This window comes from Asterias rubens, chromosome 21 (genome assembly GCF_902459465.1).
Source record: "Asterias rubens chromosome 21, eAstRub1.3, whole genome shotgun sequence".
Classification (NCBI taxonomy): domain Eukaryota; kingdom Metazoa; phylum Echinodermata; class Asteroidea; order Forcipulatida; family Asteriidae; genus Asterias; species Asterias rubens.
Window position 1 is genome coordinate 11,091,773 of NC_047082.1, and position 21,407 is coordinate 11,113,179.

General features: G+C 37.4%; 2 protein-coding genes across 2 annotated transcripts in view; one reads left to right on the forward strand and one right to left on the reverse strand.

Annotated features, from left to right (window-relative positions):
• Positions 1-1,401: 1,401 nt before the first annotated feature.
• LOC117304595 (kunitz-type serine protease inhibitor textilinin-4-like) lies at positions 1,402-5,200 on the reverse strand. Its single transcript, XM_033789131.1, has 3 exons — positions 5,057-5,200; positions 4,191-4,260; positions 1,402-2,501 (listed from the first exon to the last, which is right to left on the reverse strand). Exons 1-3 carry the CDS (start codon positions 5,156-5,158, stop codon positions 2,332-2,334), a joined length of 342 nt encoding a protein of 113 aa, XP_033645022.1. The 5' UTR covers positions 5,159-5,200; the 3' UTR covers positions 1,402-2,331.
• A 3,448-nt stretch (positions 5,201-8,648) lies between these two features.
• LOC117304721 (serine/threonine-protein kinase Sgk1-like) overlaps positions 8,649-21,407 on the forward strand; it is a 77,925-nt gene continuing 65,166 nt past the window's right edge. The window contains exon 1 of the mRNA XM_033789322.1: positions 8,649-8,852. The gene's annotated coding sequence lies outside the window, so the exon portion shown is untranslated. The remainder of the gene's footprint in view (positions 8,853-21,407) is intronic.

Genomic DNA, 21,407 nt, shown 5'->3' on the forward strand with positions numbered 1-21,407 from the left:
TATCCATATAATAGATTTGTCTGGTGTATAAACTGATGTCCCAGCCATGGGATTTTCGTGTGTTTTTGCTAGATTCCGCGCTCCCCAACCAAGGTGACTACAAAACGTCTCTAATGGACATTAATGGTATATTTCGACATGGTTTTTTTCCCAGCAAGAGTTGTGGGGCCCAATTTCTCTAATATTTATTTTGGGTATTTTGTTTATCTGTTTCATTTAAATATATGGTTAAGTTTTATTTTACGCTAACTGTTTTTGTGTTTGTTCTTCCTGTAATTTTGAATTGTTTTGCCACTACATAATATTACACCCACTAAATAGAATTGCTTACATTGCTTTCTTCGTTAGAAAAAAAGGGGGGGGGTCCGTACTCGTTAAGGTTTGCTTTTTATGGGCCCCTCCATCCCCTACATGTGTTTTGCATTGATTTTTAGTTTTTGTTTTCTATTATTGTACGATTGCATTTGCTTGTAATAAATTATTTATTACCTTCTGTGTAGACTAAGCAAGTCTCGCGCGTATTTGAACTTGCGGGACCATTATGTTCCAAACCTTATGGAGTTTTACGTGGGAATTTTGTTTAGTTTAATGTAGTTTATGACCATGAATATTAGAAAGATTGTTGAAAATGTAATACTAGGTAGCAAGACGTATACAAGTAAAATCCTTTCAACAAAAGAAATCCTACTTTTGGGATATCGACATTCCGAGATAAATTATCACAGGAAGACGACATTCTTCTTTTAGAATGTCGACTTCCCGAGATAAATTATCACAGGAAGATGACAACTGACGTTTAGGATGTCGACATACCGAGATAAGTTATCACAGCAAGACGACATCCTACTTTTAGGATGTCAACATCCCGAGATAAATTATCACAGGAAGACGACATTCTTCTTTAAGAATGTCGACTGTTTGTAGTTATAAGACTCCTTGGGGATAGGAGAAAAATTTGAAAAAAACCGTGACCTCAATTTGACCTCTACTTCCGAGTCAACCGGAAGTGGGACCATATCTCAAGAACTACTCAACCGATTTTCAATTTGTTTTCACTTACAGACTCATTGACATTAATATTGACTGTGAAAACTCGTGACCCCATGTTGGGCTCTACGTCCGGGTGAACCGGAAGTGGGACCATACGCCAAGTACTATACAACCGATTTTCAATCCTGTTTGTTCAGTTTTATCCTCCTGAGGCATTAAAAATAAACTTTGAAAATCCATGACCCCAAGTTGACCTCTACTTCCGGGTCAACCAGAAGTGGCACCATATCTCAAGAACTACACAACCGATTTTCTAACTTTTTTCAGTTACAGACTCCTTGGGCGTTAGAGATTAGCCTTAGGTTACCGTGACCCCATGAAGTGGCACCGTATAGTTATAGACTCCTTGGTAATGTTAACACATAATCAAAGCAAAAGAACACGGAACAGCTTTGTGTTTGTTCACAAACACCTAATGTCTAGTTTTTCTTGTCATTCTATGAGCGCGGATTGCCCCACAAAAAAATGCTCTATGCTTGCTCACAAAGTATAAACTTTGCATAACTGGTATTTCATATCTGGGTAATATTGAAATGCGGTATTTACCGGGTAATTCATATCACATATCAGATTATTTAACCTAACACAGTACATGCAAGTATTAACGAAGTTAAATTGTGTTATAAAGATGAATGGCAAGTAAGCATTAAAAGGTTTTCAGTTACAAAATGACTAAATGTATATTTGAGTCTAGATAACTCTACAGTTAAAACAATAAACTAGTTTAGTTAATTTCATCAGCGTCTTTTAAAGTAAACACTTAAATTTATTATTAAGAGAATGATGGTTATGTTATTATGGGTAACTTAGAATGTTCTGTATGACATTAAAGAAAGGACTCCTAAACCCAAAGCAAGTTGCTAATTGAACAGTTATTTCGAGTGAAGGACCTAAAACCATAAAAGGGTTTACAAGGTGCTACGGCGCATACAGCACTTATTCAACACTTATTAAATTTACCTTTAATCTTTCTACTTTTTACTGCTGTTGTCTTTTTCAATATTGCATGAAATTCAAATTCCTATTATAGTCAAAACGACTGAGTAAGTAAAATAATTACACATCACTTTGACTGACTATATAAGTTAACATGATGTCTAATATTATGACCAACCAACGTCGTTTTGACTATAATTTATTTTTTACAGTGTTTTAGGGTTCATGCTTTTAAAAATTTCCCTTTGATTTCCCTAAACCTACAAATAGACTACAACAAACCGTAACCATTCTCGTATTAGGCGAAAGCTTTACGGTTTGTATGTAAGGGTGTTCCGACTATGATCAGCGACCACATGCTATATGGCATTGCTGTACCGTGTCGAACCTGTTCTCGTTGCCCCCACAGCCACCGTAGACGAATTGTTTGCAATGCCCCGCCATGTAATCAAAGTAAATCATTGGAAATGCACCTCTGCAGAGTCCCGTGTCAGCTGGCAGTACGCAGATACCACCTAAAAATTGATATAATATAAATCAATTATTGCTTGCTTTTTAAAGGCAGTGGACACTATTGGTAATTACTCAAAATAATTATTATCATAACACCTCACTTGGTAACACGAGTAATGGGGAGAGGTTGAAAGTATAAAACATTGTGAGAAACGGCTCCCTCTAAAGTGACGTAGTTTTCGAGAAAGAATTAATTTTCCACGAATTTGATTTCGAGACCTCAAGATTAGTATTTGAGGTCACGAAATCAAGCATCTGGAAGCACACAACTTCGTGTGACTAAGGGTGTTTTTTATTTCATTCATATCTCGCAACTTCGACGACCAATTGAGCTCAAATTTGCACAGGTTTGTTTTATATGTCACCGGTATGAATAATACCCCCCTCTAAAAATAGATTGTAGACTTACGTCATTTGTTAAAAATATTCATATATGCAAATCACCCCAAAATCAAATCAGCTTTCACACCGTTGGCGGCGCACTATACTTCACCGTCATTCATATTCTTGTAGAAGACGCGTAAACAGCTTTCCTTTCCTTCGTCTTCTACTTACAGGTAAAGATAGTCTATTTTCATATTATGCTTATAACTTTATTTCGTTTATTTATACAACATGTGACGAGAGCAAATGTATAATAGAGTATAATATTATTTTAACGTCTGTCCATTTTGTTTATTTGGACTTACGATGTCTCTATCGTCGACTGAGTCACATAATTCAAGATGGCGGCCGCCAGCAAGCTTTTGGCGGGAACCGTGCGCCATCTTGTTTTATTTGTTTTCTGCCTTAAGCAATACCTTTACCATTTAATTTAATTGTTTTGTTTATTAAATCTAAATATATCTTAAATATGCATTAGCATTTATTAATTAAAAAGTCATTCATATTCTTGTAGAAGACGCGTAAACAGCTTTCCTTTCCTTCGTCTAATTCTACTTACAGAATAAATATCGTGATTATAAGAACAACAACACAGCCGTGTCCTCTATCCATTATTTGGCCTATTAAATACCGTGGGCCACATATACATAAAGTGAGAAGACTGGTCAATGACAATATTACCAATAGTGTCCACTGTCTTTAAATGAATACCCTTTATCTGGGCGGAATTTCCAATGGAATCACATATAATCACCAAAGTTTAATGAGAGGAGGAGTCAAACTCATTGATATCCTAGAATGGATCATTCCACATACCTAAGAAATTTGTTTTCTTTCCAATGTTTAGGATTTTTTTTAAAGAAAATCCATTGGATGGTGTAGTAGTATATAGGGACAATGCCGTGGGACACAAGTTACCGCTTAAACAGCCAATTAAGGATGATCTCAATATTTCAACTATTACCTTTTTAGGGCCAAATAGACATCGTAGATACCGGTTAATAACCATTTTGCTCTAAAAATTTGCATTTAGTAATAAATAACTCGAGTCAAAAATGCACCCGGCCGCGCGGCTTTTTCAGCCGAGAGTCAAACACGACTCATCTATTATAATGGCCCCTTGACGCAAGTCCCTAGCTATTACCTCAACGCACTATGAAACAACCCCGTAGCATACAGTACAGTGCGCGCTCGCCGTCAAAATGTGGTCCCGAGAAACAGGTTTTGGAATGCAGTTGTTTTCTGGGGATGGCACGGGATTGGGACTTGAGTCAAGTCTACATGGGGGGTAATCATTAATCTCATACCGTCGTGGTCTTCAGGGAAGACGATTGGGTTTCGTTTCTCAACGTCGTGTTCTCGTCCAAGCTCTTCCTCCTGATGGAATAACAATTAATGTATTCAAGCAAATAAATAAAACAAAATGAAACTGTTCACAAAACAGTATTGAGGTATTAGTTTACCCAACGTGAACATTAAATTCAAGACACTGGACACTATTGGTTACTGTCAAAGACCAGTCTTCTCACATTCGCTGCATCTCAAAGTATGCATAAATTTTATTAACAAACCGGAGAAAATTTGAGCTCAATTGGTCCTCGAAGTTGCGAGATAATAATGAAAGAAAAAAATACCCTTGTCACACGAAGTTGTGTGCTTTCAGATGCTTGATTTCGAGACCTCAAATTCTAAATCTGAGGTCTCGAAATCAAATTCGTAGAAAATTATTTTTTTTCTCGAAAACTACATCACTTCAGAGGGAGCCGTTTCTCACAATGTTTTATACCAACCTCTCCCTTTACCAAGTAAGGTTTTATGCTAATAATTAATAATTTGAGTAATTACCAATAGTGTCCACTGCCTTTAACAGGGGTTAGGCAGTATAGGGTTTAACATTTACTTGTAAAAGAGTACCTTTATATCAGCTTCTGTCGCAAGGAAAATGTTCAATATATTCATTGATGTTCAGGTGAGGAGTTTTCACTAACAATGCAATCCATGGGCTGAATTTCACAAAAGAGATGAGTCTAGTCTTATCTCAAGTGTTGACGACGAGTCGCTGACGTCCTATGACTAGGAGTAGTCCTAAAGATCGGACTATCTTTGTGAAATCGACCCCAGGTCCACCAGCAAGACAATAATATAGACAGGTTGTTCTAATAACAATACTCACCGTTAATAGGTATTTTTGACCTTGGCGTTTCAGTTCAGCAAACTGGGCAACATGGAGGAAGGCCAGCAGACTCATCAAAACTACAGATGTTGACGAAAACATAGTGTTATGGGAAAATTGTCAACCTCAGCAGTAGGCCTTCGGTTTTCAGCATCGAAGTGGTTTGAACAAACTGCAAATTGACGTTGCTTTTTATAACAACACTCATGATTTAATTGTTGTGATAACAAAATTTGGGATTGGTTTATAGGAAACGACGTCAACAAAGAGAGAGGAACGGCTGTTCGTTAATAGTCAATAAATTCTTAATTATTTTTATGAGACTATTGAAATGTTTATTATTGACGTTTTCATTTATTACAATACACAACATGCAGACATAAAATAAAACTATTAATGTTTAACAATACGACTATTATTATGATAGGCATTATTCCTCAGAGGCACAGATGTTTGGTGTTATTTTTTACTTCAAGGCAGGTTCAAGCAAATTAATTTATGTGACCTATTTATATATTTCAGTATTGTAAACGACCCATAATGGGTTTTTAATTGATGCGTACTCTCTTAAAGGCAGTGGACACTATTGGTAATTACTCAAAATAATTATTGGCATAAAACCTTACTTGGTGACGAGTAATAGGGAGAGGTTGATGGTATAAAACATTGTGAGAAACGGCTCCCTCTAAAGTGACATAGTTTTCGAGAAAGAAGTAATTTTCCACGAATTTGATTTCGAGACCTCAAGTTTAGAACTTGAGGTCTCGAAATCAAGCATAACGCACACAACTTTGTGTGACAAGGGTTTTTTTTTTTTTCATTATTATCTCGCAACTTCGACGACCGATTGAGCTTAAATTTTCACAGGTTTGTTATACTTTGCATATGTTGAGATACACCAAATGTGAAGACTAGTCTTTGACAATTACCAATAGTGTCCACTGTCTTTAAAGTCACCTGGAAGTGGTATTTTTTCAAAATAAAGCTTTTGTCACTAATATATGTGTTTTGATGAGTGAAATGTGAATAAACAGTTAACTAAGGTTTTACAAAATCAGTTCTTATGTTATTTAAAAATTTAAGAGTAGACCCCGACCCGAGAGGGCGCTGTTCGTGACGTCAATCGAGGCAGACTCTGCCTGTAATGCGTATGAGTAAACACAATTGCAAAGTACATGTACGGACCAAGTCGTGAGTTTGTACGTTTCAAAAAAAAAATTGTTTTTTTCCGGCAATGCCGACCGGCAATGCTGAATGCAGAAAAACACTTTTGAAATGTACCAACTCACGAATTCACGACTTGGACGTACATGTACTTTGCACGTGTGTTTACTATACGCATTGCAGGCAAAGTCTGCCTCGATTGACGTCACAAAAGGGGTAGGCGGAGTCAGCCCCCCAAACAACTTTATATATTTTTTAAACATATCTTCGTGACAAACAGTTACTAAAAAAATGTTTTATTGTTCGTAAGCATATACTCTTATGTTATAAAGAAAAAAATTCTATTTCCAGGTGACTTTAAGAGGGGTTTCACTCCAGGACAGAGTGAAAAATCACTAAAAAAGATGCAATTTCAATCTAAAAGAGTGGAAGACCACTCGAACAAGAATTGTCCCTCACATGGCTCTTCAAAGAGTGTCTTTTCACTCATTTTCATTTAGAGAGTAGACAAAGATCTGGGACTGTGAAACTTTATGCAACTGTGAAATGTGTCCCTGTTTACTGTTAAAACACTCGTGAAAGTCTTAATCCTTGTCATAATAAGCCAAGTTCGGCAGCAGAGGGCGCAAGAGTGATAGATCACTGATGATCCGTTGGTGCGTTCGATTAGTTTCCCTTCTGCGTCGACCCCGGTCTGCCGGCCCCATATAGAGCTATAGCTTTACGGTCTGCCCGGGTGCGTTCGAATAGCTTTTGACGTCATTCCAAGGGCTCACCCGGGTCAGCCCCAAGTGCCCTACTTGTGGAGTGGGTCACGTGGCCGGGCCGGCCCTACGTGCATGACGTCACCACGAGAGGTTGGGTGAACGTTCGATTAGCTCTTGCCAGGGGCTCCCCGAGTGAGCACCGCGGGGAAGCTAATCGAACGCACCCTATATAGAGATCAGTGTGTGATAGACTTCAGAGTTGTGTATTGGAAGAGGGTACGACAACTTCTTGAGAAGTCATTTCAATGGAGCTGGCTTGTAATTGGCCCACCAATAATTGGTGAATTAAAGGAACACGTTGCCTTGGATCGGTCGAGTTGGTCTTTGAAAAGCGTATGTTATAATATGCATATGGGTAGAAAGATGCTGTGAAAGTAGAATACAATGATCCACACAAACATGCCTCGAAATTGCACGGTTTTCTTTCTACCTCGTCGACTAACCCGGTCGGCCATTTATGGGAGTCAAATTTTTGACTCCCATAAATGGCCGACCGTGTTAGTTCGCACAGTAAAAGGAAAACCACGCAACTTCGAGGCAAACTTGTGTGGATCATTGTATTCTACTTTTAAAGTATCTTTCCAACCATATGCATTTTATAACAACCGGTTGCAAACGCCTTTTTATAGACCAACTCGTCCGATCCAAGGCAACGTGTTCCTTTAACCAGACGCACAATATTGCATATTATGAGGTTGACTAAACCACCCCTTAAAAATAATTTTGAGCCTTCATTAACAATAAAAGGTGTTTTTCAGCCCTGATTCTTGAATAATGTTATACTATAGGCATATCAAATTTTGGAGTAACGTAAACATTTCAACGGTTCACATCCGAACAAACAAGCACGCCGTCCCCGGGAAGGTGCTAAACTCTACTGCAGAGAAATTCTGATGCCCCGCCGGAGATTCTTTTTCACCCATAATTAATGGGAAATTAACATGGGCTGGATCTAGAGGATGATCTTTCAAAAGAGGGCGCTATTCGAAGTAGAACCCGAAGTTCCGGCCGGGACAGAATCTCCTGCATGTGTGTGAGGAGATTCTGCGCCACATGACGAAAACTGTGTACAAACTTCTGAATCTGATAGCGCCCTCTTTCTTGAACAAACCTTCTTCGGCCTATGTTAATTTTTCCCAAGGGTCCTTTTCTCTATGGCGGGATTTCGCTGGGACACCGGCATTAACCATTAATTTTCTTTTTATATATGGCACCGCATCCCGCACAACTTGTCAGCAAAGTGACCAATGTTTAACCATTCATGTCCAGTATTAAGGAAGGTTGAAAATAAAAAAAAATACTTAAAATAAACTCAACCATAGCCGATTGATACAAATATTGTATAACTGGTGGTTAATTAACCATTAATTAGTGGACACAATAATATTAGCCAGTCCAAAATTTGGCATGCCCATAGTATAACAGCCTTCAAGATTATGGATCAAACATTATGCAATTATTATTTTCATCATAACAAAGGGTACACATTTCCTTTCAAATCATGGTTTATTTGCCCACTTGGTCAAGTGCTAGTGCATGTGTCGGTCTCTAAAATAAAATAAATAGCAGGAAGGTCTTGAATCAAGACTATCTTGCAGGTGGCAGAGCGCTCCTAGTCTGTCCCCAGACTCTAAAGTACATAGACATGTTACAGTGTTGATGTTGGTGATTGCCGCCTTCCAGACGATAGTATCACACGCTATGTTTTCGTCCAGTTGACATGTGATGATGGTTGTGGAAGTGTGAACGATACGATCGACTGAACTGTGTTTGAGGACAATAATCTCCCTCAGAATTCCGCAAAATAAGTGTGCATCAAGAGGAGGTATAGTAGCTAGTGGAGATCTTTCCAGCTCCTCTGAATCGTAAGTCAGCGATTTCTGAATGCTTTTCCTGTGTGCATAATTATTTTTCTCGTATTCTCATCGTTTCGTATACTACCGTACGCACACTGTGGTGTACGTATAGTCCGAATGCCAGGTATTGTATTGATGTACCATGGACATGATGAATGTACTACTAGGTGTCCTTCGTTGTGTCACTGATCACTTGACAGACTAGACTCTTGAGTGACAATGGCTTCTTCTTTACAGATTTTACCATGATTTTACTAATTACTCTCACTCTCAGTCCAGGCCTGGAAAAGTTTCCGTATGGCGCCACCCCTTTAATATAGTATCTAATTTACCTCAATGAGATATCCCTTTTTGTAAAAAATGTGTGAATAAGTGGTGGCGCCATGTGGAAAGTTATCCTCAGGCCTACTATGCAGACCACTGTAGGCCACCATCTTCGGCCTCCGATGCTAGTTTAAGTAAGCTAGGCTAGGGACTTAGGTAGCCCAACTTGTTGAGCTGTAAATGGCTCCGCTTTTAACATCGGTCTCATCACTGTCGCCATTACAGCCCACCTTCGATACATGTCTTAAACGCTAAGTTTTCAAAGGTCTCAAAATGCGTGGTAGTTTGATTGAAAATTTCTCCCATTTAAAAAAGTCCTTTACTACTCCAACATACCTCATTTTATTCCTTACATTTGTGGAATTACTATAACACATAACACGGCTTACTAAATGATGACTCTGTCCAGATGTGATGATTTGAAAATTGGTCCAAAAAAATGTGTACAAAAATTACATTTAACGTGACATGTTCTAGAGCGCTGTAGTGTAGTACCACGCTCCATGGTAGTACGAAGCCTTGGTGCCCGCCCCGGATTATCAAAAGTGTGGTACAATGATTTATGAACGGAATTTGAACTTCCCAAATCATGTAAAACAAATTTTAAAATTGTAGTCAAAATTTTGTTCGCATTGTTGTAGTTCGTAGGAAGCTAATATCCAGGACGTCAGTGCAGTGGCAGTCCTTATCACAGGCTAGGACGAGCATTAAATAGTAGAACGCATTCTATTGGTTAAATTACTCCACGCAGAATACGCAAATGCTGATTTAACCAGTAGAATGCGTTCTCTGTGCGTCGTGATCGTTATCAGTTTTTTTCGCTGCAGTATGACTTGGCCTTTAGAGTTCAATTGTCGACTTTTTGTCTAATATATTGAAATATAGTTCTGTTGATTAAATAAAATAAATGAGAGAAGTCTTCTCAAGGCCTTTTCAAATTCAGTAGTTCAATTGTTATAACTAACATTTTTGTTTCGCATTGAATTCTGGTCAACTGAACACAAAATTCCCCCCCCCCTCCCTTAATTAAAGACAGTGGACACTATTGGTAATTGTGAAAGACTAGCCTTCACAGTTGGTGTATCTCAACATATGCATAAAATAACAAACCTGTGAAAACTTGAGCTCAATCGGTCATCGAACTTGCGAGATAATAATGAAAGAAAAAAACACCCTTGTCTCACGAAGTTGTGTGCGTTTAGATGGTTGATTTCGAGACCTCAAGTTCTAAATCTGAGGTCTCGAAATCAATATCGTGGAAAATTACTTCTTTCCCGAAAACTACGGCACTTCAGAGGGAGCCGTTTCTCACAATGTTTTATACCATCAACCTCTCTCCATTACGCGTCCCCAAGAAAGGTTTTATGCTGATTAATTTTTTGCGTAATTACCAATAGTGTCCACTGCCTTTAAGCCTTGAACATTGGTAAGGAAAGGGTACATGGTGTACAATAGTGCTCACTGTATCCACCAAGATTTAACAGCCTGTCTTTTGTAACCACAGGTTTCTGTCAGTTTCACTCGGTTACTTCAAGATTTACACCTTTTGTGCCCCAGGCCCAATACTAAATCAATACAACGACAGACTCGAGACATTATTCAAGTGTGGTTTGCCGTACCTTGACATTGACAATGTTACCGCATGAGTTCTCCAATTTTTTTTTTTTTTTTTTTTTTTCCCTGGAGGGGAAATTTATTCAAGTTTCTTCAATGTACAAAGCTACACAAACTACTGGTAAAACCAACTACTTATAGAACGATACTAAGAGAGAAATGGCAAATTGCAAAAACAGGAAGTTTGATGATTATACAAGGGGGGTACATAGCAATCTTGATCTAGATTACAAGGAGCGGCACTAGGCACGATGTAGTGATTACAGTCTATATGTACAGAGATAGTCTGGATTGAATGTCACAGTAATGTGCAAAATGTACATTTTGTAATGATATGCTGATCAGAGCTCACATTCATTAAAAATTACAGAATTATCTTTTTTTAATAATATTGAATTAACAAAATTACCTTTTTTTTGTACAAGTTTGTATTTCGCATTATAAGGGTAGGATAAAGCAGAGTTTACAAATTGACAAACACTTCAAAATAAAACTCCTGTTTCTATACTAAAAGCTGTGGTGAACTCTGCATGGCCTGTAACCCAATATGTTCACAAAGGGACACAATTAGACAGTGCTGGTGGAATAGTGAATGTTCCCAATCCATAATAACATTGCAGTTTCCACTTACATTGAGGGTTCATTAACTTCATTGGGAATCCCAAATGGGACTGTCAAAACAAGAAGTTACCTGAATGAATACAACATTTTTCTATTAAAAAACAAAGGTGTTCTTTTTAAAGTCCTTATTATTTTTTACCAAGTATTTGAGAATAAAAATACCCATCGGAATTTTTTTCAATACAATTTTAATTTACATGAATGTGCCCTGCCAGTACAGTTGAAAAGGCAAAAAGAGTTTTACAAATAAATGGTGGAAAAGTTTCCGTATTGGGCCACCACTTTTTCATTTGATATGAAACAATTATAGTATCTAATTTACCTCAATGAGATATCTCCTTTTGTAAAAATGAGTGAAAAAGTGGTGGCGCTATACAGAAAGTTATCCTAAATGGTTTACAAATTAAGCCTCATAATACAAATCATTTGTTTAAAATAAACATTGAGACAAAATTTAAACTTTGGACAAAATATGCTTAGATTTACCGCACTAATTTGACAATTACGCTCGAGTTTGTGCGACCATTACAATTACAGTACTTTGTGCTTAGAAAATTCAATCAGTTGGGCAAATTCAGCTACATGTACAGTGAAAGTCTAGTCTTATTCTCAGAATTTTATATTTATCATGGCTAAATTTTACTCCCATTAATATGATAATTTAGTTTTACTTTCCCACCAATATGATAATTTTGATAGCCATAAACTACCCTTTTAAAACTTAAGTATGATGGAACTCAATAAAACGCAATAGTTTGGACCAACTATGATAGGTCTCAAAAGTCTAATTACAGAGTAAGAAAATACATGAAAACATAATGTAATTGCATTTATAAACAACCTTTCTCATTGAACCCCGAATTTCAAAGAATCTGCATTATTCAAGGCATTAATCCCAAATGGCTTGAAGACTTGTCATCTCATCAAAGCCGTGTAGAATCACCTGCAGTCTGCCCGCCCAGCCAACCGTCAAGATAGACGTTACAATACAACCTGACCTTTTAATAAAAAGCATCCAATTTCTTGACGGCCAGGCTTCAACTCTCTGCCAGCAGCTACAATGTATGTCTTCTAGCTCTCGCATTCCTATTGATAGGTGTGTCCTTTTCATCGGGCAAATCATCATAATGGAAAGAAGAAGTAAAAGAAAAAGAAAGACGACAGAAAAGAATGCTGTCTTGCAAGGTGGCAGAGAGATGAGGTTAAGTTTTGATGGGTGTGGGTGGTTGGGATGGACCAAAACAATGTGATTGATGTTGACATGTTACCTTCTGTAATGAATATTCCAACTTCATAAATTTGACAACTTGACACACGTCGTTTATCTGCTGTCACCTGCTGTTTACCCATGATTGTGTGATATATTTTTTCTTAATTTTATTCATCGCGTTTTTACATTTTTAAATTAAACATTGATTGATCAACCTTGGAATGAATGCCCAACATCTGCGGTTGCAGTGTGATGCATTGTCGTGTGGTGAATGCATTCTACTGATTGAGCACTGTTAATTTTGTACGCACATCTTACCATCAGTGCAGAGCGGAGCGGACACTAATGTATGCTCCCACAATACCTTGAAACTAATACTGTGATGTGGTTTGAATGGTTTGCCAATTAAAGCCAGGTTTATACTTCCTTTGAATGCGAAGCGAATTTTTGACATCACTTGGCTGTTTTCGCAAAGAATGTTTCGCAGGAGTTGAACAACATGTATTATGAATTGTTCTTTGTTAATTTGTGATGTACAAATTTGTGTCGCATTTGTATCCCAATCGCAGGAAGTATGAACAGGGCTTTATTCTTCATGCTTCAGGGTGCTCCCGTAGATGCAAAAGCTAGCGTATTCAAAACAATTTACCAGAGCGGGATGTGAACCAACAATCGATTGGATTAATGTGCAAGCACTACCAACTGAACTATCTAGCCCTGGGCTGGCCGTCCCCCTATTTTGGTCGTTGTTTGGGGGTGCATAGTGCGTGTACAACCTTAGGATGTCCAAGTTTACTATACAAAGCAAGCGACAGCCAGGGGATCGCCTTAAGGGGGATACAATTTTTTTTATTGAACATATCAACTAATAATCCACCAGAAACTCACTGAATAGACAATTTCCCTTGTGGTTTATATGTACTTAAAATGCATGGATTTTTAGTGAGTCTTAATAATTTCAAATCACCATATGTGGAAGTGTCGTGGCCGAGCGGTTAAGAGTCAACGAATTCAAACTCTGGTGTTTCTGATCAGCAGAGTGTGGGTCCGAATCCCAAAATGTAAAGAACCAAGTGCACTTATCGCAAAGAGAAGGGGTTTGCTTGCCCCAATGATCAGGGCTGTGGCTGCTGTATGCGCCAAAGCACCTTGAAACCCTTGTAAGGTGCTAACAAATTGAGTCTCAGAATTCATCACTTCAGTAACCTTCAATAATCTTTCTGAAAGTTTGTATACTCAACACCTTTGAGTACCTTGTTTGGTACGTGCGCTATATTATTATTATTATCATACTCATTCCCATACGTGTACATGTTCAATAGTGTTGCAATGTGTGCTGCATGTTCTGTTGCTGTGCTTGAATCACTTCCGAAGGTGTGGAGAATTCTTTTCTTTGTGATATGAGAACTGCCCCAAAAGGTTTCCATGGCAACCAAATGTGAATAGATTTGTCTTTACCATGTGTTCTGTTTTCTCTTCCCCCCCCTTATTTTTTTTTAGTGGGTTGAGATGGCACTGCTGTTTCTTGTGGGTGATGTACATTGTATACCCTCTTGTTGTTGCTGCAGCAAGCGATTGAACACTCTGTACTTGTATCAGGGTATCGGCAATACAAACTGTCTTTATTTGCCATGATTTGACTAGTTAAAGGAACATTACAGAATTGGTTTGCTAGCAAAAAAGCTGCTGGCAGTGTAAGCACTTTATGAAATCCACCATACATAAACTGACAAATCTGTTGAAGTTTGAGATCGATCGGCCATCTGGGTCAGGAGAGAATAGTGAAAAACAATTACGATAACTTTGCATTGCATCAATGCCAAAACAAAAATGAAGAAAATGCTCACTGAGCGATAAAATCCAAACGTAAAATTAGATTATTTATTTCTCATCAAATATGAAATTTCAGACAGAAATATTTCAAGGGATGTTTTCTTCATCATCACTAGACCGTGTAAGTTTTATGTAAATTTGTGATCTTCATGATTTTTGTTTCGTACCAATTCTGTAATTTTTTTTAAAACATCAAAAAGGGGAAGGGGAAGGTTAAAGTCATCAGCATTTTTTTGGTCATTCTCCCAAATTGCAAAAAGCAAAATGACATCTGAAACGATTGTCATGTACTGCACCAGGGATCAAGTTATCTACTTATTTTGTAGATTTTAATGTCACAGTTGATTCTTCAGTAATGAATGTCTTTCTTAGAGAGCCATTTACAATGTAGCTTCAGTAGACTGTAAACGGTTTATAAAAACGGCAAGGGGCCCAAGTTTGAGGGAAAAATCAACCAGGGCTCACCAGAGTTGATTTTACAAAATGCAAACATTTTTCTAGTGAGCAGGGTTGGGGCTTCATCCTGAGACAGCTTGGTTTAACTGCCACTCAATAGTCAATTGTTTGTGTTTTTCAAACCGTAATTATTCAAAATTTACCTAGTGATCAGTTTTACTTGTGGCATCTTCTTTATTATGTGGACCATTTGTAAGTCTGAAATTCGGACCCTGATATTTTCATAAGTGAAAGCTATTTTGTTTATTTATACATTGTAATAAACTAAGAGGTACCTAGCAAGATATTATACACAATTTTGACAGCCTAGGCCTTTCAAATAAATCAAGGTAGAAGATTTTGAGTCCCTGACATCAGCATTTTTGACAGACCTCAACAACCTGTTAGATAATTGAGGTATTTAAATGATAAAAACTTCATATGTGCAGGGCATTTATTTAACTTTTGAATGCGCAGGTGGTGGGGGATGTTGACAAATAATTTAACAGCAAAAGACAATCAAAGTACGACAAAATATCAACAATAAGAAACACGTGAGTTAACCAATTTTTAAGACATTCAATAAGTTCGAAAAAAATACAAAGAAAACACGTTTAAATAATAGTTATTTTGTGACAATGATTGCTGCGATACCTGGTCAACTATCAGAGTAATCAGTTTTTCAAATCTCCAGCGATGTAATTTTTTTCTTGTCTGTCATTTACTTCCGCGCGACGTTCATGAATTTTCTGATCGCCCTGTAAGTTGTACCTTTGACACGAGACGTACCCCCTCAAACGTCTGCTTGTAGTCAGGCACCCTCAGTGTTTTTACGGAACGCGCGATCAGCACATGTTTTTCTGCGCGATCTTATACTGGGGCAAAATAATTCCGTCAAGAAAATGACGTCGGCATTTACTGCCGTTCGACAATCCATCGGACAGCTCCAGACGAAAAACCAAAACGTCTTTCAGATGATTTACATTGGAAATACTTTCTTCAGAACGCTACATGGAGTTTTTGGAAACTAAATCAACTTCCATTCAGGTACGTTTGATGTGGATTGCGCGAAGGTAATAAAGTCTGGAACGTCATTTTGCAATTAAGTGCGTCTATTTTCTGGAACGTCATGCAAATCTGTAATTTTTTGGCGATCGTCACTTAAAATCTGTCAAAAATTACGTTCTAAACTGAGGTTTTTTACCTTAAAAAAAAATGTGGACACTTGACAAAGTTTTTATTTTTGATAGATATTAGGTATGAGAGGCTGCAATAATCAGCGAAATTACAGTAGTCTTGTGCCAGAAAAAAATAATTACAGACAATATTTGCTTTGTTTTTCTGTCAACCTTATGCCCTCCTCTGTCAGGCTTATATTTTCTGTGTTTGGTGTTTTGTTGATTTTTTACTGATTTTATTTGAAAGTACATCTGTTGGACCTCATTATAGTAAACAATGAATGTTCCTTGTGATTTACTTAAGCTAGTTTTGAATTAAATATATATAACCACAGGTTTCACTGCTGCAGACTCTACACTTTTAAAATGATCACAACACAATTAAAATTAACTGCTCTATCCTTATATGAACAGTTTAATAAACCTTAATATGTAAACAATTATTTGAAATGGATATCTGAAAAGGTAAAAAATAATTTTTTGAAAAATGACATTTGAGGTTGTAAAATGGTCCATATTTCAAAGAAGATGCCTTGTGGTTTTAAAGATTATTAGCATGACTGTTGGGAATGTAAAATTTAGCCATGAAATACAACTTTTAAATAAATTTAACAAATAAAAAAAAATGTAACTTGAGAGTAAGACTGTTACTTGTAAACAATAAACAGTGCCCAACTGACGTTCATCTTATCATTATGCGCTATACTGTACACTTGGTGCGGTGGAGTTTACGTAGTGCAGTGTTGGCTAATGAAGTCGGGGTGAAATTAGATGCATTTGCAGGTGTGTACACAATGCGAGCTCTGCGCACAGTTGACATGTTGTTTATGTACTGCAGGCAACCTTACCTGTTTCCCTATAAAACAACATCAGGAACTTGAAATTTAGCAGGGGGCAAAGAGCGGGTTCACAAAAGGTGTCCCCCCCCCCCATCATGTTAGTTACCTCAGAGTTTCTCTTAAACTAGGCCAAAGATTAAGGAGCTGTCATGGCTGTGAGTCTGTCAGTTTCCTCGATTTGTTATGAAATGAGGACAGCTGAGGGCATTAGTTTACTACATACATGTACATGTACTAAATTGAATACTGTCCAGGAGAATACATAATACCGTACGTAAATGTACCAGGATTCTTGCCATGGACAAGCTAGTGTACAATGTATGAGGCCGATCTGCGCTATGTACGCATGCCGATACGCGCATATTTTGGCCAATGTGGAATTTTGGCTAATAAAAAAAAAAAAAAGAGAAAACCATGTGTTCCAGATTTCAAAGTTAAGGGTTTTATAAAACCAGGATAAACATCAAACAGAAAACATTTCAAAGACCGTGATTTAGTTCAGCGTGCTTCAGCAAAATATCCACAAATAAGGTTCCAGAATGCCCTACATTTTTGAAGATGAAAAACAACTGGGAAAAAACCCTGGTGAAGGCTTGTAGTTTGAAGGATTACAGCCTTGGCATTTTTGTAAGGGCATAATTCCAAAAAGTGTTTAAAGGCACTGACGTTTGGTAATTGTCAAAGACCAGTATTCTCATTTGGTGTATCCCAACATATTTGCATTAAATAACAATTCTGTGAAAATCGGTTATCAAACTTGCATCAGAATAAAGAAAGGAAAACACCCTTGTTGTTTTATCCCCTTTTTTTGCTTTCAGATGCAAAGTGAACTCTGGCTTCACCTGAAGTTTGTTTTTTTTTGAGTGAGAAATTACCTCTTTATCAAAACTATGTTACTTCACAATGTTTCATAGACTATCAGAACAGCTCTCCCTTGCTCGTTACCAGTAAGTTTTTATGCTAACAATTATTTTGAGTAATTACCACTTGTGTCCAGAACTTTTATTGTACACACTGTAGATTCATCTTAATTTTCAGCTTGAAACAGACTTATTGATCCTGAAAAACAAAATGGAGGATTGGAATGGAATTATGGAAAATTTGAATTTGATTTAAAGTTATAATCTAAAAGCTCACTGATTAAAGCCATTGGACACTTTCGGTAAACAGTATTGTCCAAAGGCCCATACTTTATGTATCACAACTTACATGTATACATAAAATAACAAACCTGTGAAAAGTTAGGCTCAATCGGTCATCGGAGTCGGGAGAAAATAACGGGAAAACCCTACCTTGTTTTCGCACGTTTCGCCGTGTCATGACATGTGTTTACTATAAATCCGTAATTCTCGATGTCGAGAATTGATAATTCTTTCAATGTTTTCTCAAAAAGTAAGGCATTTCATGGAATAATATTTCAAGAGAAGTCTTTTACCATTACCTTCTGTAAACCCTGTAAGTTATTTGTAAATCTGTGCACTTTTTTTTTTTTTTTTTTTCTGTTCCGAAAGTGTATAATGGCTTTAAAGTTACAATCTAAAAGCTCACTGATTAAATGAAGTTCATGCAGAGATACCAACATACACGATTTGGGCGTAGCAAATACGATTTCGAGCCGTGACTACGACGCTACGATAATACTCAATAAAACACGCTAAACAAGCCGGCCAATATAATTTTATTAAATCGTACAATACATGCAAACAACTAATGAACTATTAAGTGGAAATAAAAATTAAGAAAAATATCAAAACAATTGTAACAGAAAAGAAAAAAACACTTTTAATTTTAGAACGCAGTGTTGAATAATAGCGGCGAATTCAATCGAACAATGTACGTGTCTCGACGTAATGATTGTTGCGTGCCCTCCCCCGCTGGCTGGCCGGCTGAGTGTGCATTTTTTACGCTAGTGCATTTCTGCTAGATCGTACCCATTGATCTCTATTACATGATGGGGGGAATAGTGCACACGTGCGTGGGGAATGAGGTTGTGTGTGAGCTAACGTACGTGTCACAGTAACCTCATTCCTCATGTATCCACTATTATTGTGCCCACGCTGGCTGTACATGTACTTTATCGAAGCTTGGCAAAAAAAGTACGAAATAATGGCGACAAAAAAAGGAGACCTTCTGAACAAAAATACCTTCAACTGAGTGGCCTGTGAGGTCTAAGCTAGACAGTTTCCATGTTTTCCTACCAGTAATTGTAGCGTCGATGTCCAGACAATGCCCAGACAATGCCCAAAATACGGACACGTATTTTTTTGCCCAAAATCCGGACACGTTTTTTTTTTTTTTTCTCCTCACTCTCCCAATAGCTTGTTGTTGCGTTTCTGATAATTAAAACAAAAACATTTAAGTAAGGCCACCCTTTTTTATGTTACATTTAAGTAAGACCACACTTTTTTATGTTACATTTATTTTTGAAACATAGTCAGAAGATGAGGGAAATCAGGGTTTTTTTTCAATTTTTTTTTTCACTGGCCATTATAAACATTTGTAGCTGTTCTGTTGATGCATACAGGTAATTGTTATTTCAAAACAATGCCTGAAAGTGAGCTAATTAGCATTGTAGAGAGTAATAGAAAGATCGGTTTAGGGAGCCCAAGCTGCGTTCGCCCTTAACATTTGGGAGATGCTACTCTTTTTTAAAATTCAATGTTGGCATCTCTGTTCATGTAACCAGAATCGATCCACCAGAAAAATATGGAATTTCTTATTTACATAGCCGCAATCAAAATAATCCCATCAATGGTGTTCAAAAACACATTGTGCGTGTGCAAAAAAAAATGCCTACCGGAATGTGTACGTGATTAAAAACATACGTGATTCACAAAATTTGATGGCATTTTTACAGTTTGGTTGGAGGGTAAACAGAGAAAAGGTTACCAGCCAAAATACCATGTCATTTACATTTATTTTGTATACGCGCAACATGTACAATGACTGGTGTCCTGCTCAAGTTGGCAAAGCAGAAATTTGCTAAGCAATATTTTGTGGTTGATAACGGTAGGGTCATACAATACACGTAGATTGGTTTTTTTCTGTCATTATATTGAGTGTTGACTTCTGGCAGAAATATCAAGAAATATAAATTTAAAGTCACTTGTGGAAAGTTCCAGCTAAACAGTGTTAACTTTTGGAAAATTGAAACAACAATGTCATGTATTTTCGTGGAGGACTTTCAATCTTTCCACCTTTAGCGACTGCGAGGTGAGTCCATAGATCTTATCCACTAGGCCACTGAGGGAGGACTATGAGACTTGACTTAGTGGCATCATGGAGGAAGGTGGCACCCTGTGTCCATCTTAAGGTCAAACTCAATCCCTAAAGTATTATTGTAATTGGAGCCAAAATTAGCTTGAAGATCAAAAAGGTTCCAAGTGACCACTTGGCAGACCAGCCCTGTAGGAGCACTGTGTCCTGGCTTCAAAGATCAAAAAGAAAACAAAGTCTGCAAGATGCTATGGAAATCTTAACAGGGAAACTTGCACGTCCTTTGCTACATGTACCTTATGCATGGAGGAAGGAAACTTAAGCAGCATAAAACAATCCTGAAATTGCTCTTTGGTTCCGTTCATGGAAACTAGAAAACCCTGGTAAAGGTCACTTGATGAAAATATCAAATTCTGTGGGGAGTTTACAAAGGGCAAGGCGGATGCGTGGACTGCAAACCTTCATGTAAACATATAAAGCAAGAGGCAAATTAAGATAAAACAACACTTTTTTTGTCTTGCATTCTTAAATCCATTGCCTTTTCACAATGTTTGTCATCCAAAATTGATTGGTTTTCAGTCCCAGTACCGACTGTGTGGGTTTTCCTCCCACATCTAAGATTGAAAAATCCTTCTTTGTCTTCTCTCCATTGGGTTCTTGGCTAGTTTATGGCATTATGTTTCGACCCTAGCAGAGTCTTTTTTCCGAAGGCCGACATTACTTATTTTATTGCACATCTAACAGCACAATGAACACCATTGACATGATATTAATGTGAAACATAATAGATGTTTAATTTGCATCGGTGATAGAGAGTATTAAATTTTGGTTTTTACCCATACACAGATGTGTTTGAAATATGAAACAAGAAAAAACGCGACTTCACACCAATAATTGAAATGAAGCAAAATTTACAGGTTGTCTCAGAAAAAACTATACACTTTTGAAATGGTTGCCGAATAAAAAAAATATGATTCTTGGGGAAAAGGTTTATATGTATGGATAGTTTATGGAGTGATATTTCATATGATGCTAAAATAATTCATGGTTGAATGAGCACTGTTCACTTTTGTAAAGGGTATGAAAATAAGGTTGCGCAGTTAGCGTTTAAATGTGAGAGGTTAGTCCTTTGGAGCTTACAAAATTCACTCCAAGATGTCAGCTACTTATTCCTCAGTGAGCAGTGCTCACCCAAGCATGAACTATTCTTAGACTTTTTGGTGTCATATGAAAGTTGAATCCATAAGCTATCCATACATCTAAACCTTTTCCACCGGAATCATAATTTGTTTTA

Bases quoted from the DNA above. Each gene is read 5' to 3' on its own strand.
- LOC117304595 (XM_033789131.1), bottom strand. From the start codon at position 5,158: ATGTTTTCGTCAACATCTGTAGTTTTGATGAGTCTGCTGGCCTTCCTC. The intron at 4,261-5,056 runs GTGAGTATTGTT...TTATTCCATCAG, and splicing joins GTCAAAAATACCTATTAACG to GAGGAAGAGCTTGGACGAGA. The intron at 2,502-4,190 runs GTATGAGATTAA...ATCAATTTTTAG, and splicing joins CTTCCCTGAAGACCACGACG to GTGGTATCTGCGTACTGCCA.